The sequence below is a fragment of the Heterodontus francisci genome, chromosome 11, assembly GCF_036365525.1.
Source record: "Heterodontus francisci isolate sHetFra1 chromosome 11, sHetFra1.hap1, whole genome shotgun sequence".
In the NCBI taxonomy this organism is placed as follows: Eukaryota; Metazoa; Chordata; class Chondrichthyes; order Heterodontiformes; family Heterodontidae; genus Heterodontus; species Heterodontus francisci.
The window spans coordinates 101,230,653-101,246,235 of record NC_090381.1 but is presented as its reverse complement, the minus strand read 5'-3'; the positions used below and the strand labels follow the sequence as shown (position 1 = coordinate 101,246,235).

Here is a 15,583-nt window from a genome sequence, read left to right as displayed (position 1 = left end):
TTCAGCCATTAATGGGTACGTCTATGGAAACCTGCCTCGCATCTCTATGTTCATTGGGGACAAAGTGGTCTGGCATCTATTTGGGATGGGAAATGAGGTGGATATACACTCTGCATATTTCCATGGACAGATTCTAATTGATAGGCATCACCACGTTGACACTATCAGCCTATTTCCTGCCACATTTGTCACTGCTGTGATGGTGCCCAAGAACCAAGGAACATGGATGCTCAGCTGTCAAGTCAATGACCATATAGAAGGTTTGAAAGGCTTTTCTCATTCTCAACAGCTTCATTTTTATGGATCTATTTTTCTGTGCTTATCCGCTTGAAGGGTCACAGCACTGGGCAGTAATTCTCACTTCTGCTCTCAGCCTTAAGCACTTCAGGTTGGGTACAATAACATAGATAGAGAGTAAATCTTTATCTAATCTACACCGGCTGTAGTATAACTGCAAGCATTGTCCTCCAGTACCAAAATGGTATTTCCATTCCTCACAAGTATTAGCCATGTATCCTTCTTTGAGTGAGTTTGTTAATTGGTGCCAGCTAGTACCGAATGTTGTGCCATGGTCTCATTCCTATCAATGACACTGTCCCAAATCTATCATCCTCATAGCCTACAGAGGAGATTTGGTCCCATCAGTAAGAACTGGACTCAAATCCTAATCCCAGAGGTGATTAAACAGGAGATTAACACACTGTGATGCCACTCATTGCCCCTATTTTAATTGTAAGCAGAAGATTTGCTTGAAGCAGTTTATTTTACTGAAGGCCACATTGTATAATCATCTCTTCAGACTTGCTTTAAGTAAGGGTGGCACAGTGATGCAGTGGTTAGCACCGCAGCCTCACAGCTCCAGGGACCCGGGTTCGATTCTGAGTATTGCCTGTGCGGAGTTTGCAATTTCTCCCTGTGACCGCGTGGGTTTTTGCCGGGTGCTCCGGTTTCCTCCCACAGCCAAAGACTTGCAGGTGATAGGTAAATTGGCCATTATAAGTTGCCCCTAGTGTAGGTAGGTGGTAGGGAATATGGGATTACTGTAGGGTGAGTATAAATGGGTGGTTGTTGGTCGGCACAGACTTGAAGGGCCTGTTTCAGTGCTGTATCTCTAAATAAATAAACACTTGTTAGAGTTACTCTAACTTTTAAAACAAGTGTTTTTGACAATGTCCTCTTCACCATTAAAATTAAATTAAGTACATGGCCTGGATTTCATGGTCAGTGGTGAAGCCACTGTGCTAAGTACTTACCTTGAAGAAAGCTGCACAGATAGATCTAGCAATCTCTGAGGTATTGATTTCCCCTTTCCTATAACGTCACTTTGAATCTGGCGCCAAGTCAAGGTCATCTCCAGGTGTCTAGCAGCAGTGATGTCAGCAACAGGGTAAGCAGCCAAACACATTGAAGTATTCTCACAAACAGCAAACCAGGGTGTAAAAACCACTGAATGCCTTCACTTTTAATTTTAAATTTTTCAGATAGTAAAATAAAGGATTGGGACATACACTTGGAATTAAGGTGGAAGCTGAAATATCATAAATAAATTTAAATTCTTTTAAATATGTGGAATTTCTTATCATAATGGAGAAATTTGATATTCAACAAATATAAAATTACTCTTTCAGGCTAGTGAGGCTGTTCATCAGTAATTCTGAACTTAGTACACTATTTAAAAACCCAGTTATATCTCATTCAACAAGGGGTAACGTTTTCAAGGGTTTTTACAGCAAAATTAATAGTGTAAAACGGTAAGTTCTCATCAGTTCAATGATTTCTAATTGATTGCAGTCTGAAGGTAGGGAATGTCAATAGCATACCCTCTGGAGAAGCATTGAATCACTGACAGCAACTTCTGGATTTCCACATTTATCTGCATGTGTGTGGACTCCAGAAGTTACTCCAGAGGAGTAATTATTATGTTAAAGGAGCTATATAAATATAAGTTGATGTAGGAAATGAAAGGTTGGAGACTCTTTGCTCACCTGAAGGTTCTCGGGTCCCTGCTGGGTTTTTTTTTCCAGTTCGATGTGCAGCATGTTTATGACTCACTCAGATTGTAAAGCAACTTATAGTTTCTTATAATTATATTAATATTATATTGTTATAGTTTCTTTGTCTGTTTTGGGGGTTTTTTTGTGTGGGAGGGAAGCAGAGCATCCACAACTTTTAGGGGGAGAGATTCAGATTTCCAGTATCTTTTGTGTGAATGGTCTGTCTCTAAGTTTAAAATTGTGCCCAGTTGTTCTGGATAGCCTCTTCCGAGGAAATAGCCTGCAGAAAGCTAGAAAAGATAATTAGAAGTGTGAATCATAACTGTTCATCTCAGCTTACAGCTTGACTTGGTAGAGATCTTCGAGTCACCAGCGTCCCTGCTCATGCTCTTGACATGTCAAGTCTGGCCAGCAAACTCCACGTGAAGCATGACGGTCAGATTGACCTTCTTTCTTCAATCTCCACTCCATAGCAGAATGCCTATCTCGTGAGCTGGTTGATATATTCCTGCATACAGTATGGGTTAGACTATCAGCAGGCACAGAAGCAACGTGAGTGTGATTCTTAATCTGGCACTCTCACAGGACCACAGTTATCACTATTATCAGTAGCTTTGCATGCCCATTCTAAAGTACATCTGGATAAATGTCTGCTGCCCCTAGCTCATACTTAATGTAGTCCATCCTTCTGTCCCTAGGCCAGGTCTTAATTCAAGCATCACACATGAATCTTGAGCCACTTACTAGGGAAGGGTAGCTGAGATGATTTCCCTTCACCTTCCACATGCTTTTTATTATCTCCTGCGTGAGTTGCAGACAAGGCTAAAGAGTCCGACCTGCCCTTTGCAATGGGGTTGGGGCCACCAACAGCCACTGGATGCAAGTGCCCCCATTGGATGTCAGGCCAGTGTTCAGAGCCAGCATTCCATTCTGTGCTGACTTAGGGATATCTAGAGTAGGGTCTGAGCCCACCCTTCTGCCTCAAAGGCAGGAATACTGCCACAGAGCCAGTAGACACTAGATGCGAATACCCCACAACACAGTATTTTGAGACTATATTTTAGTTACCCCTTGTAGAGGGTTCAAACCCTTCACCTTCTGACTCAGATGTGGAACTGCATCCACTAAGGCAGGAATACTGCCACAGAGCCAGTAGACACTAGATGCGAATACCCCACAACACAGTATTTTGAGACTATATTTTAGTTACCCCTTGTAGAGGGTTCAAACCCTTCACCATTCTGAGACAGTACCTGATAATAAATCATGATTATTTTTTATGGCTACAGCTGGAATGCAGGCCCTGTTTGACATTGTGGACCATGAGAAGAAAACAAAAAAGGCCACCAGTAAAGGAAATGAAAGACGCTATTACATTGCTGCAGAGGAAATCATCTGGGACTATGGACCATCCGGCATGGACCAATTCACAGCAAAGCCTTTAAATAGTCAACAAGGGTACGTCTCACTGAGCCACTAATGTATGTATATTTAAGAGAAATATTAAGGCCAGGAGAAAAGGCCAGAGAAAGGAACTGCAGACAAATTTCTAGATTTGTGTTATGATAGTGGGTTGAAGGCATTTGGATATGTTTCTTGAAGACAATGAACCTGGTGCTTCGCAGGGCACTGGAGAGCATCCAAAGTGTGTCTCAGGTCTCAGACGGCCCAAGTGTGGTAGATCGGGTCATTAAAATAACCCAGTCACACGCCCAGTGTAGAGTCTCCTTCTCCCAGCTTCTTTCATTGGGAAACAGATTTGGAAACAGATGTTTCGCTTGTGTGGCCCCATGTTCTTCCGCTAATTTAAATCACAGAATTGTTACTGTGCAGAAGGAGGCCATTTGGCCCATCGTGTCTGCACTGGCTCTCTGAATGAGCAATTCACCTAGTTCCATTCCCCCGCCTTCTCCCCATAACCCTGCACATTCTTCCTTTTCATATAACAGTCTAATTCCCTTTTGAATGGCTCAATTGAACCTACCTCCACCACACTCAGCGCATTCCAGACCTTAACCACTCCCTGCATGAAAAAGTTTTTCGTCAGGTCACATTTGCTATTTTTGCCAATTACTTTAAATCTGTGCCGTCTCATTCTCGATCCTTTCATGAATGAGAAAAGTTTCTCCCTATCTACTCTGTCCAGACCCCTCATGATTTTGAATACCTCTATCAAATCAGCTCTCAGCCTCCTCTTCTCCAAGGAAAACAGCCCCAACATTTCCAATCTATCTTCATAACTGAAGTTCTTCATCCAGAAAATTAGTATGCAGGTGCAGCAGGTAATAAGGAAGGCAAATGGAATTTTGGCATTTATTGCTAAAGGAATAGAGTATAAAGGTAGGGAAGTGTTGCTGCAACTGTGCAAGGCATTAGTGAGACCGCACCTGGAGTATTGCGTACAGTTTTGGTCCCCTTACTTGAGGAGGGATGTAGTTGCATTGGAGGCAGTTCAGAGGAGGTTCACTAGATTGATTCCAGAGATGAGGGGTTTGTCTTATGAAGAGAGGATTGAGCAGTTTAGGCCTTTACTCTCTAGAGTTTAGAAGAATGAGAGGAGATCTAATTGTGGTATATAAGATGATTAAGGGGATTGACAAAGTAGATGTAGAGAGGATGTTTCCTCTGGTGGGGCAATCTAGAATGAGAGGTCATAGTTTTAGGATAAGGGATAGCAGATTTAAAACAGAGATGAGGAGAAATTACGTCTCTCAAAGGGTTGTGAGTCTATGGAATTCACAACCCCAGAGTGTGGTGGGTCCCGGGACATTGAGTAAATTTAAGAAGAAGAAAGACAGATTTTTAAATAGAAATGAGTTGAAGGGTTATGGAGAACGGGCAGGAAAGTGGAGTTGAGGCCGTGATGAGATCAGCCATGATCGTATTGAATGGTGGAGCAGGCTCGAGGGGCTGAATTGCCTACTCCTGCTCCTAGTTCTTATGTTCTTATGCTCTTTTCCCTGGAACTATTATCGTGAATCTTTTCTGCATCTTCTCTAATGCCTTCACATCCTTCCTAAAGTGTGGTGCCCAGAACTGGACGCAATACTTAATTGATGGGGGTGCGGGGTAGGGGGTGGGGGTGGGGTGTGGGCGAGGGGGCTGGTGGTTGAGGGGCATGATTTCCTGGCTGACACTCCATGATAGGGAGTTAGCCCTAGGATTTCAAGGCAGTCAGAATGAAGGGAAGTGGAGGAGAACGAGGAAGAGCATTTAACACTTTCAGTTATGAATAGCATATTACTATTTGCCAGCAAATTTCACACTAAGCTTTAATGTGACACCAGCGTTGTATAAATGGCATTCCCTGTTTTTCCTCTAAGAATCCCAAAGAATCACATGCTCCTTTTGGGGTGCAGCTCATTTGGCCCCTGACTGGTAACCATGGAAAATCATGGAATTGCTTCTACATGTCTACACACGAGGAGGAATCTAAACCCCCATAGTCACTGTAGGCTGAGTATCCACTTCTCCTAGGAACTGATAGCTTCAGATGTTGCCAGGTTTCTGATCTAGAGAACAGAACTTGACCTCGCAGAAAGGAGAATGGAATGAAGAGAAATATTTTTTAAAATTGTGGAGCAAATAGTGTAACCATCACTAATCGCAGTACGTTCTTGTACCGGCAGAGATGCTGTGGTATTTTTTGAAAAAGGACAGACGAGGATTGGAGGAAAATACAAAAAGGCTGTTTACAGAGAGTACATTGACGACACTTATAAAAAGCAGAAGGAGAGGAAAGAAGATGACCAGCATCTTGGAATACTTGGTAAAGAATGAATTGGGAGATTTCATCAACTGTTTTAGTTTGACATTCCATTGTGAAAAGTGATGTATTTTATTATGCAACATTTGACATCTTTCACTTTTCTTGTATATAAGAGAGAGCGAGGAAACGGGGTAGATCTTGACTTTATGTGACACTGTAAAAATGGGCAATGGCGAATGAGCAGCTTGTTTTACAACTCACCCGATTTTTATCTTCACTGAAGTCAACGCAAATAAAAATAGGGAAGAGATGTAAACGAGGCTGCTGACTCCCTAACGCTAAACAACTTTCTGATTAGAATTACTGAACAGATAAAGACTTCACAAATGTATTTGTATTGTTCTGGGACACCTGACGCAATCTGTGGTGCTTAAAGTACTGCAGGATTTTAGGCCTGAGGACTACATGGTGCCCAATGTACACAGCACCATATAGTATGGGCCCCAAGCACTTTCTGCCTTTAGAACCAGCACACAGGCTGGGTACAAGGCTCATCATACAAACTAGGGCCAAGGAAGAAAGAAAAACTTGCATTGTTATTACCTCATAATGCACCTGGAGCCTCTGACAGGAATTCCAACTGCTCAGCGCCATTTTGCCCTCGAGGCACTTTAAGGGTAGGTGGTTCAGTGAACAGGAAGGCTGGTTTGTGACAACCATAGAACCATAGAAAAATTACAGCACAGAAGGAGGCCATTCAGCCCATCATGTCCATGCTGGCCGAAACAACTAGCTGCCCAATCTAATCCCACCTTCCAGCACCTGGTCCGTAGCCTTGCCAGTTACAGCACTGCAGGTGCATGTCCTTTTAAAAGAATTGAGAGTTTCTGCCTCCACCACAGTTCCTTGCAGTGAATTCCAGACACCCATCACCCTCTGTGTGAAAAAGTTTTTCCTCACGTCCTCTCTAATCCTTTTACCAATCACCTTAAATCTGTGCCCCCTGGTAATTGACCTCTCCATTAAGGGAAGCAGGTCCTTCCTGTCTTCTCTATCTAGGCCCCTCATTACCTTGTACACCTCAATCAAGTCACCTCTCAGCCTCCTCTGTTCTAAGGAAAAGAACCCTAGCCTATCCAATCTTTCCTCACAGCTGCAACTTTCAAGCTCCGGCAACATTCTTGTAAATCTCTTCTGTACTCTCTCCAGAACAATTATGTCCTTCCTGTAATGCGATGACCAGAATTGTATGCAGTACTCCAGCTGTGGCCTAACCAGTGTTTTATACACTAACCAGTGTATTCTATGCCTCTGCCAATCAAGGAAAGCATTCCATATGCCTTCTTCACCACTCTATCTACCTGTCCTGCCACCTTCAGGGACCTGTGGACATGCACTCCAAGGTCTCTCACTTCTTCTACCCCTCTCACTATCGTCCTGTATATTTGTATTCCCTTGCTTTGTTTGCTCTTCCCAAATGCATTACCTCACACTTATCTGGATTGCATTCCATTTGCCACTTTTCCACCCACTCAACCAAACCATGGATATCATTCTGGAGTCTACAGCTATCCTCTTCACTATCAACTACACGGCAATATTTGTGTCATCAGCAAGTTTCCCAAAATGCCTCCCACATTTAAGTCCAAATCATTAATATATACCACAAACAGCAAGGGACCCAACACTGAGCCCTGTGGAACCCCACTGGAAACCGCTTTCCATTCTCAAAAACATCATCGACTACTACCCTTTGTTTCCTGTCCCTAAGCCAATTCTGGATCTAACCTGCCACATTCCCCTGTATCGCATGGGCTTTCATTTTACTGACCAGTCTGCCATGTGGGACCTTGTCAAATGCCTTACTAAAATCCATGTGGACTACAAGTGGACAATTTGCTCCAGTATTTAAAACAAATCTGCAATCTCTTTAAGCCCTCTAACAGCTGCTGACATCTAATAGCCCGTCCACCTGATCTCAGAGCTCTTCCGCGAAGTGATTCACCATGTGCTGACAAATTATGCAAATAAGCTTAAAAACACCAAATGTTAGAAATGCTCAGCAGGTCAGACAGCATCTGCAGAGAGAGAAACAGAGTTGATGTTTCATGTCGATGACAATTCATCAGCTCATATAATGCAGCAGTTTACAGTTAGTACTCATACATCGAACATTACCTTTGTGCCTTATCCCTTACTTCTGAACCTCATGGAAATTTGTTACTCTAATTTGTTGCTTCAAACCCATTTTAGCTTCTCCCTGGGCTTCAAAAAAAATTGTCAGCTTCACCCTGACATTTAAAGAAGGATGGTGCATTGTAGGAAACTTTTAAATGGAGACTTGAACCCAACGCTGTTTTTGAAGCTTAGGGACATCACTGGACACAGGAATGAGCTGGTAGCCAGTTTTTTCATGACTTGGCTGTTGAAAATGAATGGGATACAACAGACAAAAGCAAAGCATTAACATTCTCCCATAGTCATTGACTGGAATTTCATCCTTTGCGTGAAGAAGCATAATTTTACCAAGTCTTCCTTATGTTCTCAGTGACCTCCAAGTTAAATTAGTGAGATAACTGCACTCGGCTGTTTTAACCATGTAATCGGCAGGAAGGAAATATTAACTGTGATCGCATTTTGCTCTGTAGGACCTGTCATTAAAGCAGAAGTTGGAGATACGATCAAGGTGACATTTTGGAACAATGCGAGCCAAACTTACAGCATCCAACCTCATGGAGTCTCCTATGAGAAAGATAACGAGGGAGCCAACTATCAAACTAACATATTAAGTAAATCAGCCTGAAAACATTTATCTGTCAAAACTATTTTTTGCATTTTGACCTTAAGGGCATTACCACTGTATAACTGACCAGAGCCACAGGGAAATGGGCAAGCGTACTGTTTAAACATTCACAAATAGAAAAAAAGAAAAAGTAGATAATTTAGAGAAGGGGAAATAAACTTCAAAACCTGGATCTGTCCCAAATTGAACAGAAATGCAGTTTTTGTGGGACTTCGAACTTCTGATCTAAGTTATGTCAATTCAGCTCAGTGGGAACGCATGGTACAGGTGACAGTTTTGGGGCAGATTTGTTTCCTTAATTTCCCCCTTCTGTTGAATTGGGACACATTGCCAGCAGGGCAGGACCACTTGCCTAACCCAAAAATGCACCCCTGACTTTGGACAATCTTCCAGCCTTGGGCCATTAGTACATTTGAGAGGCGCCCTCAATGGCCTCCTCTGGAGAGTTTTGTTCCAGTGGGCCTTGGAGGGAGGGGGTGAAGGCAACCCGTGTTCTCTATGACATTTAGAATGAGATTTTGGCTCACCTTACCTGCATAATACATTGCTCTGACAGTGATCGCACAAACAAAAAAAATTCAAGCGACTCCCTCCATCAGCTTTGGTACAGTGATAACTGTAACTAAGAGCACCCTTAGAGTACAGCATAGTGAAAGGAAGAATATTGGAGGATGTAATTTAAGTTCAATACATCCATTGATATATCATATGCTGCAAAGTCCAGAGGGCAAGACATGGGGAGGTGGGGTGGATGGGTTGAGTGGGGGCAGGGTTTGCATGTGCAGCAAGGTGGAGATGCAACAGAATTTCTCCCAGATATTTTCTCCCCCCACTCGTCCCAGGTCAGTGAAACGACTGACAGGAATGGGCAAGGGTAGACAAGGATGTGGGGTTCCTAGCTTTAGAAAGCTGCCCAAAGTAAATCTTAACATTTTATAGTTTGAAAAATTAAACCTTTTTTCTTTCTAGAATCTGGGAAATAAATATCTTTGCAGATATCCATATAAGGATATTATATCAAACTGGTTTGGCTGAGCCCAGTTTGAAGGTTCAGTTCATCTAGGGAGGGGACTAAATTGTGCTTAGGGTGGGAATGTCTTAAAGTCATCAAAAAGTATGGGATTCAGTCAAGATTCTGTATTTTGAAACATTGTGATTGAATTATAATATTCTTCCTTGTCCTCTTCGACCTCTCTGCAACATTTGACATGAACGAACAACCATCCACTTCCAACATCTTTTGCCCATTGTCCAGTGGGAATACCCTGCGTATCTGAACATAACAAGAGCATCTCCAGCAATAGCTTCTCTTCCCACCTTCACAGTGTTACTTCAAAAGTCCCTCAGGATTTATCTTTGGCCCCCTCTCTTCCTCATTTACATACTATGCCTTGGCAACAATATCCAAAGACACGTGGTCAGCTTTCACATCTATGCTGGCTGCAGCCAGCTGTACCACTCCACCATCTCTCAGAATATCCTCCATTAGTTGTAGATAAGCTAAAAAATCCTTTAGTTAAACTCTGGGAAGACTGAAGCCATTGTCTTCTGCATGCCCCTAAGTTTTGTATCCTTGCCATCCATTCCAACCCCCACTCCTTGGAAATTATCTCAAACTGAATCAGACTGTCCACAACCTCAGTATCCTATTGAACCAGGGCTGAGCTTCTGACTCCATATACTCTCCATAACAAAGATACACACTTTAATAACATCACTCTTCTCCCCAACTGTCTCAACTGAAACCCTCATTCATACCTTTGTCACCTCCAGACTTGACTATTCCAATGCTCATCTTTCACTTTCTGTAAACTAGCTCATGCAAAACTCTGCTGCCTATGTCTTATCATATTTACCTCTCACCGCTGGCCCTTCTGACCTGGATTGGCTCCTAGTCCTCCAACCCCTCCAATTTAAAATTCTCATCCTTGTACTTAAATCCCTAACCCGATCCCTGTAACCTCCACCAGCCCTGAACTCCCCCTAGAACTCTCTGTTCCTCTGACTCTAGATGTTTGTGTATCTCTCTTCCATTCACCCGCCCCCCCCCCCATTGGTGGCTTTGCTTTCAGCAGTCTAATCCCCAATGTCTGAAAATTTCTCTCTAAGCTCCTCTGCCTTTCCACTTTGAGACCCTCCTTAAAACCTCCTTCTTTGAACAAACCTTTGCTCATCCTACCTTGTTGGCTTGGCAACCATTTTTGTTTGAATAGGCTTCAGTGAAGCACTTTAGGACATGTTTCTACATTGAAGGCGCCACATAAATACAAGTTGTTGTTACTCTTGTTGTCGAACATGTTTTAAATGTCTGCAGATAAAAGAATTAAGTATGTTAAAGGTCTTGAAATTCAAATGTATCCAACAGAATTTGTGGGCCAGCCTGTTCGATCCCCTCATGTCCACCCTGGTCATACATTTATTTATGAATGGAAAATTCCAAAAGATTTTGGCCCCAGCGAGAATGATCCAAACTGCCTGACTTGGCTCTATTACTCTGCAGTGGACCCCATTAAGGACAGCAGCTCTGGCCTGGTTGGGCCTCTCATTGTGTGCAAAAAGAACACCCTAAACGTTCTGGGGAAACAGGTACAGTAAGTTTATCGGTGATCCTCTGTTAAGCCTGGGATTTACCCACAATACTGTTGAAGAGTGACAATAACTGGAATTGAATACATATATAGGAAATGTTTCATTTTTATTCCGTAACAAAGTTTCTCCAATTTGCTGTACATTTATCATGACTACAGTTGTTACATTCCAAAATAATTGAATCTGTACTGCACTTTAAAACATTTTGACATGATCAGGTGCCATATAAATGCAAGCATTCTGACAAATGGTGCAACCAAAACTCTTTGGAATGGAGTTGGCGCTTGGAAGATGTATTTGATAGTGGGAGATTGAAACTGCGTTGATCTTCCTTGGCAAGTCTGCAGTCCACTAGGACACTACTGATGATTGACTAGCCAATTGGGTTCATTGATGAAACCTTCAAAGAGAGACCTGTCCATTAGGAGTAGAATTCTTTCCACTTGTCAGCTTAGGCTAAGTTGGTAAGACTAGTCTTGCCTGTGAGCTGCAAAGGTTTTAGGCTCAAGTCTCACTCCAGCGCTTGAACACAGAATATTAAGGCTGACACTTCAGTGCAGTACTGAGGGAGTGCTGCACTGTTAGAGGTGCTGTGTGTGGGATGAGTGTTAATCTGAGGCCCCATCTGCTTGTTTGGGAAAAGATCCCATGACACTATTTCAAAGAAAAGCAGGAAAGGTATTCCTGGTGTCCTGGCCAATATTTATTCAAACAATCATACGAATTAAGAGCAGAAATAGGCCATTTGGCCCCTCTAGCCTGCTCTGCCATTCAACAAGATCATGGCTGATCTGTTTGTGTCTCGAATTCCACACTCCCATCTACTTTTGATTCCTTTGCATATATTCGTATAGTATTAAAGTGGATATCTTTGTTATGCAGTGTACATGGAGTCAGAAGCTCAGCTCAGGTTCAATAGGACACTGAGATTGTGGACAGTCTTTTTATTACCTTCCTCAATCAACATCACTAAAAACAGATTACCTGGTCATTATCACATTGCTCTTTGTGGGATCTTGCTGTGCACATACTGGCTGCCATGTTCCCTGCATTACAACAGTGACTACACTTCAAAAAGTATTTCATTGGCTGTAAAACGCTTTGAGAAATCCAATGGTTGTGAAAGGTGATATTTAAATGACCACCTCCAGGCGCGTATCCATTGTCTCTCGAGATAATGAGGCCCAAAAGAAATGCAAGTTTTTTTTTCTTTAATTGGCTCCAGATCACTTTGTATGCCAATGCCTTAAAAATTCAACCCATTCAAACAATCCACAAGAATTTTACCAATGCTATCTGCTGGTAAGCTGCAGGGTTTTAGTTGGTTAAACTCCAGCCAAATGGAAACCACTTTATGTGGAGTTCTCAGTCATTGAGTTTAGAGATTCTTCAGTGTGGTGATCAGATTCTACATATCAGACATTGCGCTGACTAAAAATCGAAAGAAATGGGTATGATTCACTCTGATATAAAATCTGCACTGAGAACACTGTGCCAGGTAACAAAGAGTCCATGGCACCCCCAGGTTTGATAGTTACAAAAATGTATGTGCTGATGGCTTCATTTATATTTAAGATCTCAGTGTGCTTAAAGAAATAAAAGGAAGATTTGCTTGTTTTCTCACATCTCTCAAGGGACATCGTAAAAAGCTTCACGTACAGTTACTTTGAAAGGCAGTGAACACTGTTACATGGAACAATGCATCAACCATTTTGCACACAGCAAGATGCAGCCTGAACAAGGAGGGGCAGAGTTAAAGCATGTTATAGTAATGTGCCTTTTAGATCATCAGGAGGATACCACAGCACTTCTGCTGGCTCCTAACTCCTGAAATTGCAAGCAAACATGTACTACTCCATTCCTCTGGATAGAGCAGTACAGTTGAGAGACTGGCTTGTAACACCAGGGGCTGAATTTAGTTGAGCTGACAGGACTCCTGGCGTCGGGTCACAAAGGCAAGGGGAACCCCACCTTTATCCTTCGGAGCCCCTCTGGTGTGATTTAACGGAGCTTGGGCAAATAACTGCGTGGCACTATGGTCTCCATCCCTTTAAGAATAGGGATCCCACCTCCAAGAGCTGCTGGCTAATCAGAGGGCTGGCAACCCAGTAGTATCAGCAGTGCCACTGGGAGCGGTGGCCACTGCCAGTACTGCAGGAGGCCTGGGCCCAGCAGCAGTGCTGGAGCCCCAGACATCAGGGGAGTGAGGCAGAGTCACTGGGGCCAGTCCAGCAGGCCCCAGCAATGAGTGGGGGGAGGGGGGAGGGGGGGTGGTTGGCGAGTGGATGATGAGGGCAGGGGGTGGGGCGTTAATGTAGGGGCAACCTTTGCCTCCCTCGATCCTCTGTTGGCGACAGATTTCCCACGGAGGAGGCCTCATCCCTAAGCCTGCAGGGAAGCTGCCTTGTTTTACTGGGCAACCTCCCGACATGGCAGAGGCCCCTCCCACTGCTGGTTTAATTCCAGCAGCGGTGAGAAGAAGCCCTTAAGGGGCTCGTGATTGGCCACTTAAGGGCCTCAATTGCCCTCTGGGCGGGAAGACTATCTTCGAACTTTTCCACCCCCTATTTAATTGTGGTGCTACGGCCCTCCGCCCTTCCCACCTTCCCTCGCAATTCTACGGGCCGCCCCACCTCCTAGCCGGCCTGCCAGGGGCCTATTAAATTCCACCCCAGGGTGGAAGTCGAAACAGGTTATCTAAATTCTGGTCAAATAAATTGTGAGGCTTGTAAGTTTGCAGCCGTGGCTCAGTTAGTAACACTCACCTCTGAATCCGAAGGTTGTTGAGTTCAAGTCCCACTCTAGTGACCTGAGCACAACATGTAGGCTGACACTCCAGTGCACTACTGAGGGAGTGCTGCAGTGTCGGAGCTGCCATCATTCAGATGCGATGTTAAACAAAGGCCCCATCGGCCTTTTCAGCTGGACGTAAAAAAATCTCATGACATTATTTCGAAGAAGTGTAAGGGTGTTCTTCCTGGTGTACTAGACAATATTTATCCCTCAAACAACATCACTAAAAAAAAATCCAGATTAGACACTATCACATTACTATATGTGGGACTTTGCTGTGAGCAAATTGAAGTGTTACTATGGTGATTACACTTCAAAAATACATCATTGTTTGTAAAGCATTTTTGGATGTCCCAAGATGATGAAAGGCACTATTTTAATGCAGTCTTTCTTTCTGTTATTTTATATATAGATCTTCGAAATATACCCAAGAATGTCATGTTTCCCCTGCCTGTCTGTGTGCTAAAGCATCAGTCCTCTGTTTAACATCGCATCTGAAAGATGACAGCTCCGACACTGCAGCACTCCCTCAGTAGTGTACTGGAGTGTCAGCCTACATGTTGTGCTCAGGTCACTAGAGTGGTACATCTTATCACAATAATAAAAATGAAAATAGGAAAGGAGGAAATCAGAACTCCATCTCACCATTCTGAAACTTGAATTTATCAATTTGTTTTAATGTCTGTTGTGTGAGACATCATTTTGTGCAAGTTTTTGTAATTCGTAAGCCTGGTGTTGAGAGCTCGGCGGAAGGTGTGACTTTCAATACAAAGGAAATAATACATTATTCTTTAATGAAATGCTTTTCATTTCATTGGTCTGACTTTAAATGTTATATATTTTTCACAGAAAAATGTGGACAAGGAATTCTATTTGCTAGCGACTGTGTTTGACGAGAATCTCAGTTGGTATTTAGATGACAATATTAACAGGTTTACAACTAAGCCCAAAGCTGTAGATAAAGAAGATGAAGATTTCCAAGAGTCGAACAAAATGCACTGTAAGTCTCTGATAAGCTGATCACCATAGAAATGGCTGGTGATATCCCTACCAATCTGTCATAGAGCCATAGAGTCATAATGGCACAGAAGGAGGCCATTCAACCCATTGAGTCCATGCCGGCACTCCACAGAGCAATCCAATCAGTTCCAGTCCCTGGCTGTATCCCTGTAGCTCTGCAAGTTTATTTCCCTCAAGTGTCCATCTAATTTCCTTTTGAAATTATTCATCGTCTCCGCTTTCACCACCCTCATAGACAGCGAGTTCCAGGTCATTGCCACTCACTGCATAAAAAGTTCTTCCTCACATTCCCCTGCAACTGTTGCCCAAAACTTTAAATATGTGTCCCCTCATCCTTGTACCATCAGCTAATGGGAATAGCTTTTCTTTGTCAACCCTATCCAAAGCTGTCAAAATCTTATATACATCTATCAAATCTTTCCTCAATCTCCTTTGCTCCAAGGAGAACAACCCCAGCTTCTCCAACCTAACCTTGTAGCTAAATTCACTCATCCCAGGAACCATTCTGGTAAATCTCTGTGCACCCTTTCAAGGACTCTCACATCCTTCCTAAAGTGTGGTGCTCAGAACCGGACGCAGTACTCTAGTTGTGGCCGAACCAGTGCTTTATAAATGTTCAGCATAATGTCCCTGCTTTTGTACTCAATACCTCTATTTGTGAAGCCCAAGATCCCA

The 15,583-nt window shown here is 43.1% G+C and overlaps 1 protein-coding gene across 1 annotated transcript in view; it reads left to right on the top strand.

Annotated features, from left to right (window-relative positions):
- Positions 1-15,583, top strand: part of cp (ceruloplasmin) — a 58,630-nt gene that overhangs the window by 18,927 nt on the left and 24,120 nt on the right. The window contains exons 5-10 of the mRNA XM_068042612.1: positions 6-260; positions 3,284-3,452; positions 5,624-5,763; positions 8,352-8,492; positions 10,872-11,092; positions 14,738-14,888. Coding sequence (XP_067898713.1) covers positions 6-260; positions 3,284-3,452; positions 5,624-5,763; positions 8,352-8,492; positions 10,872-11,092; positions 14,738-14,888 — 1,077 coding nt within the window. The remainder of the gene's footprint in view (positions 1-5; positions 261-3,283; positions 3,453-5,623; positions 5,764-8,351; positions 8,493-10,871; positions 11,093-14,737; positions 14,889-15,583) is intronic.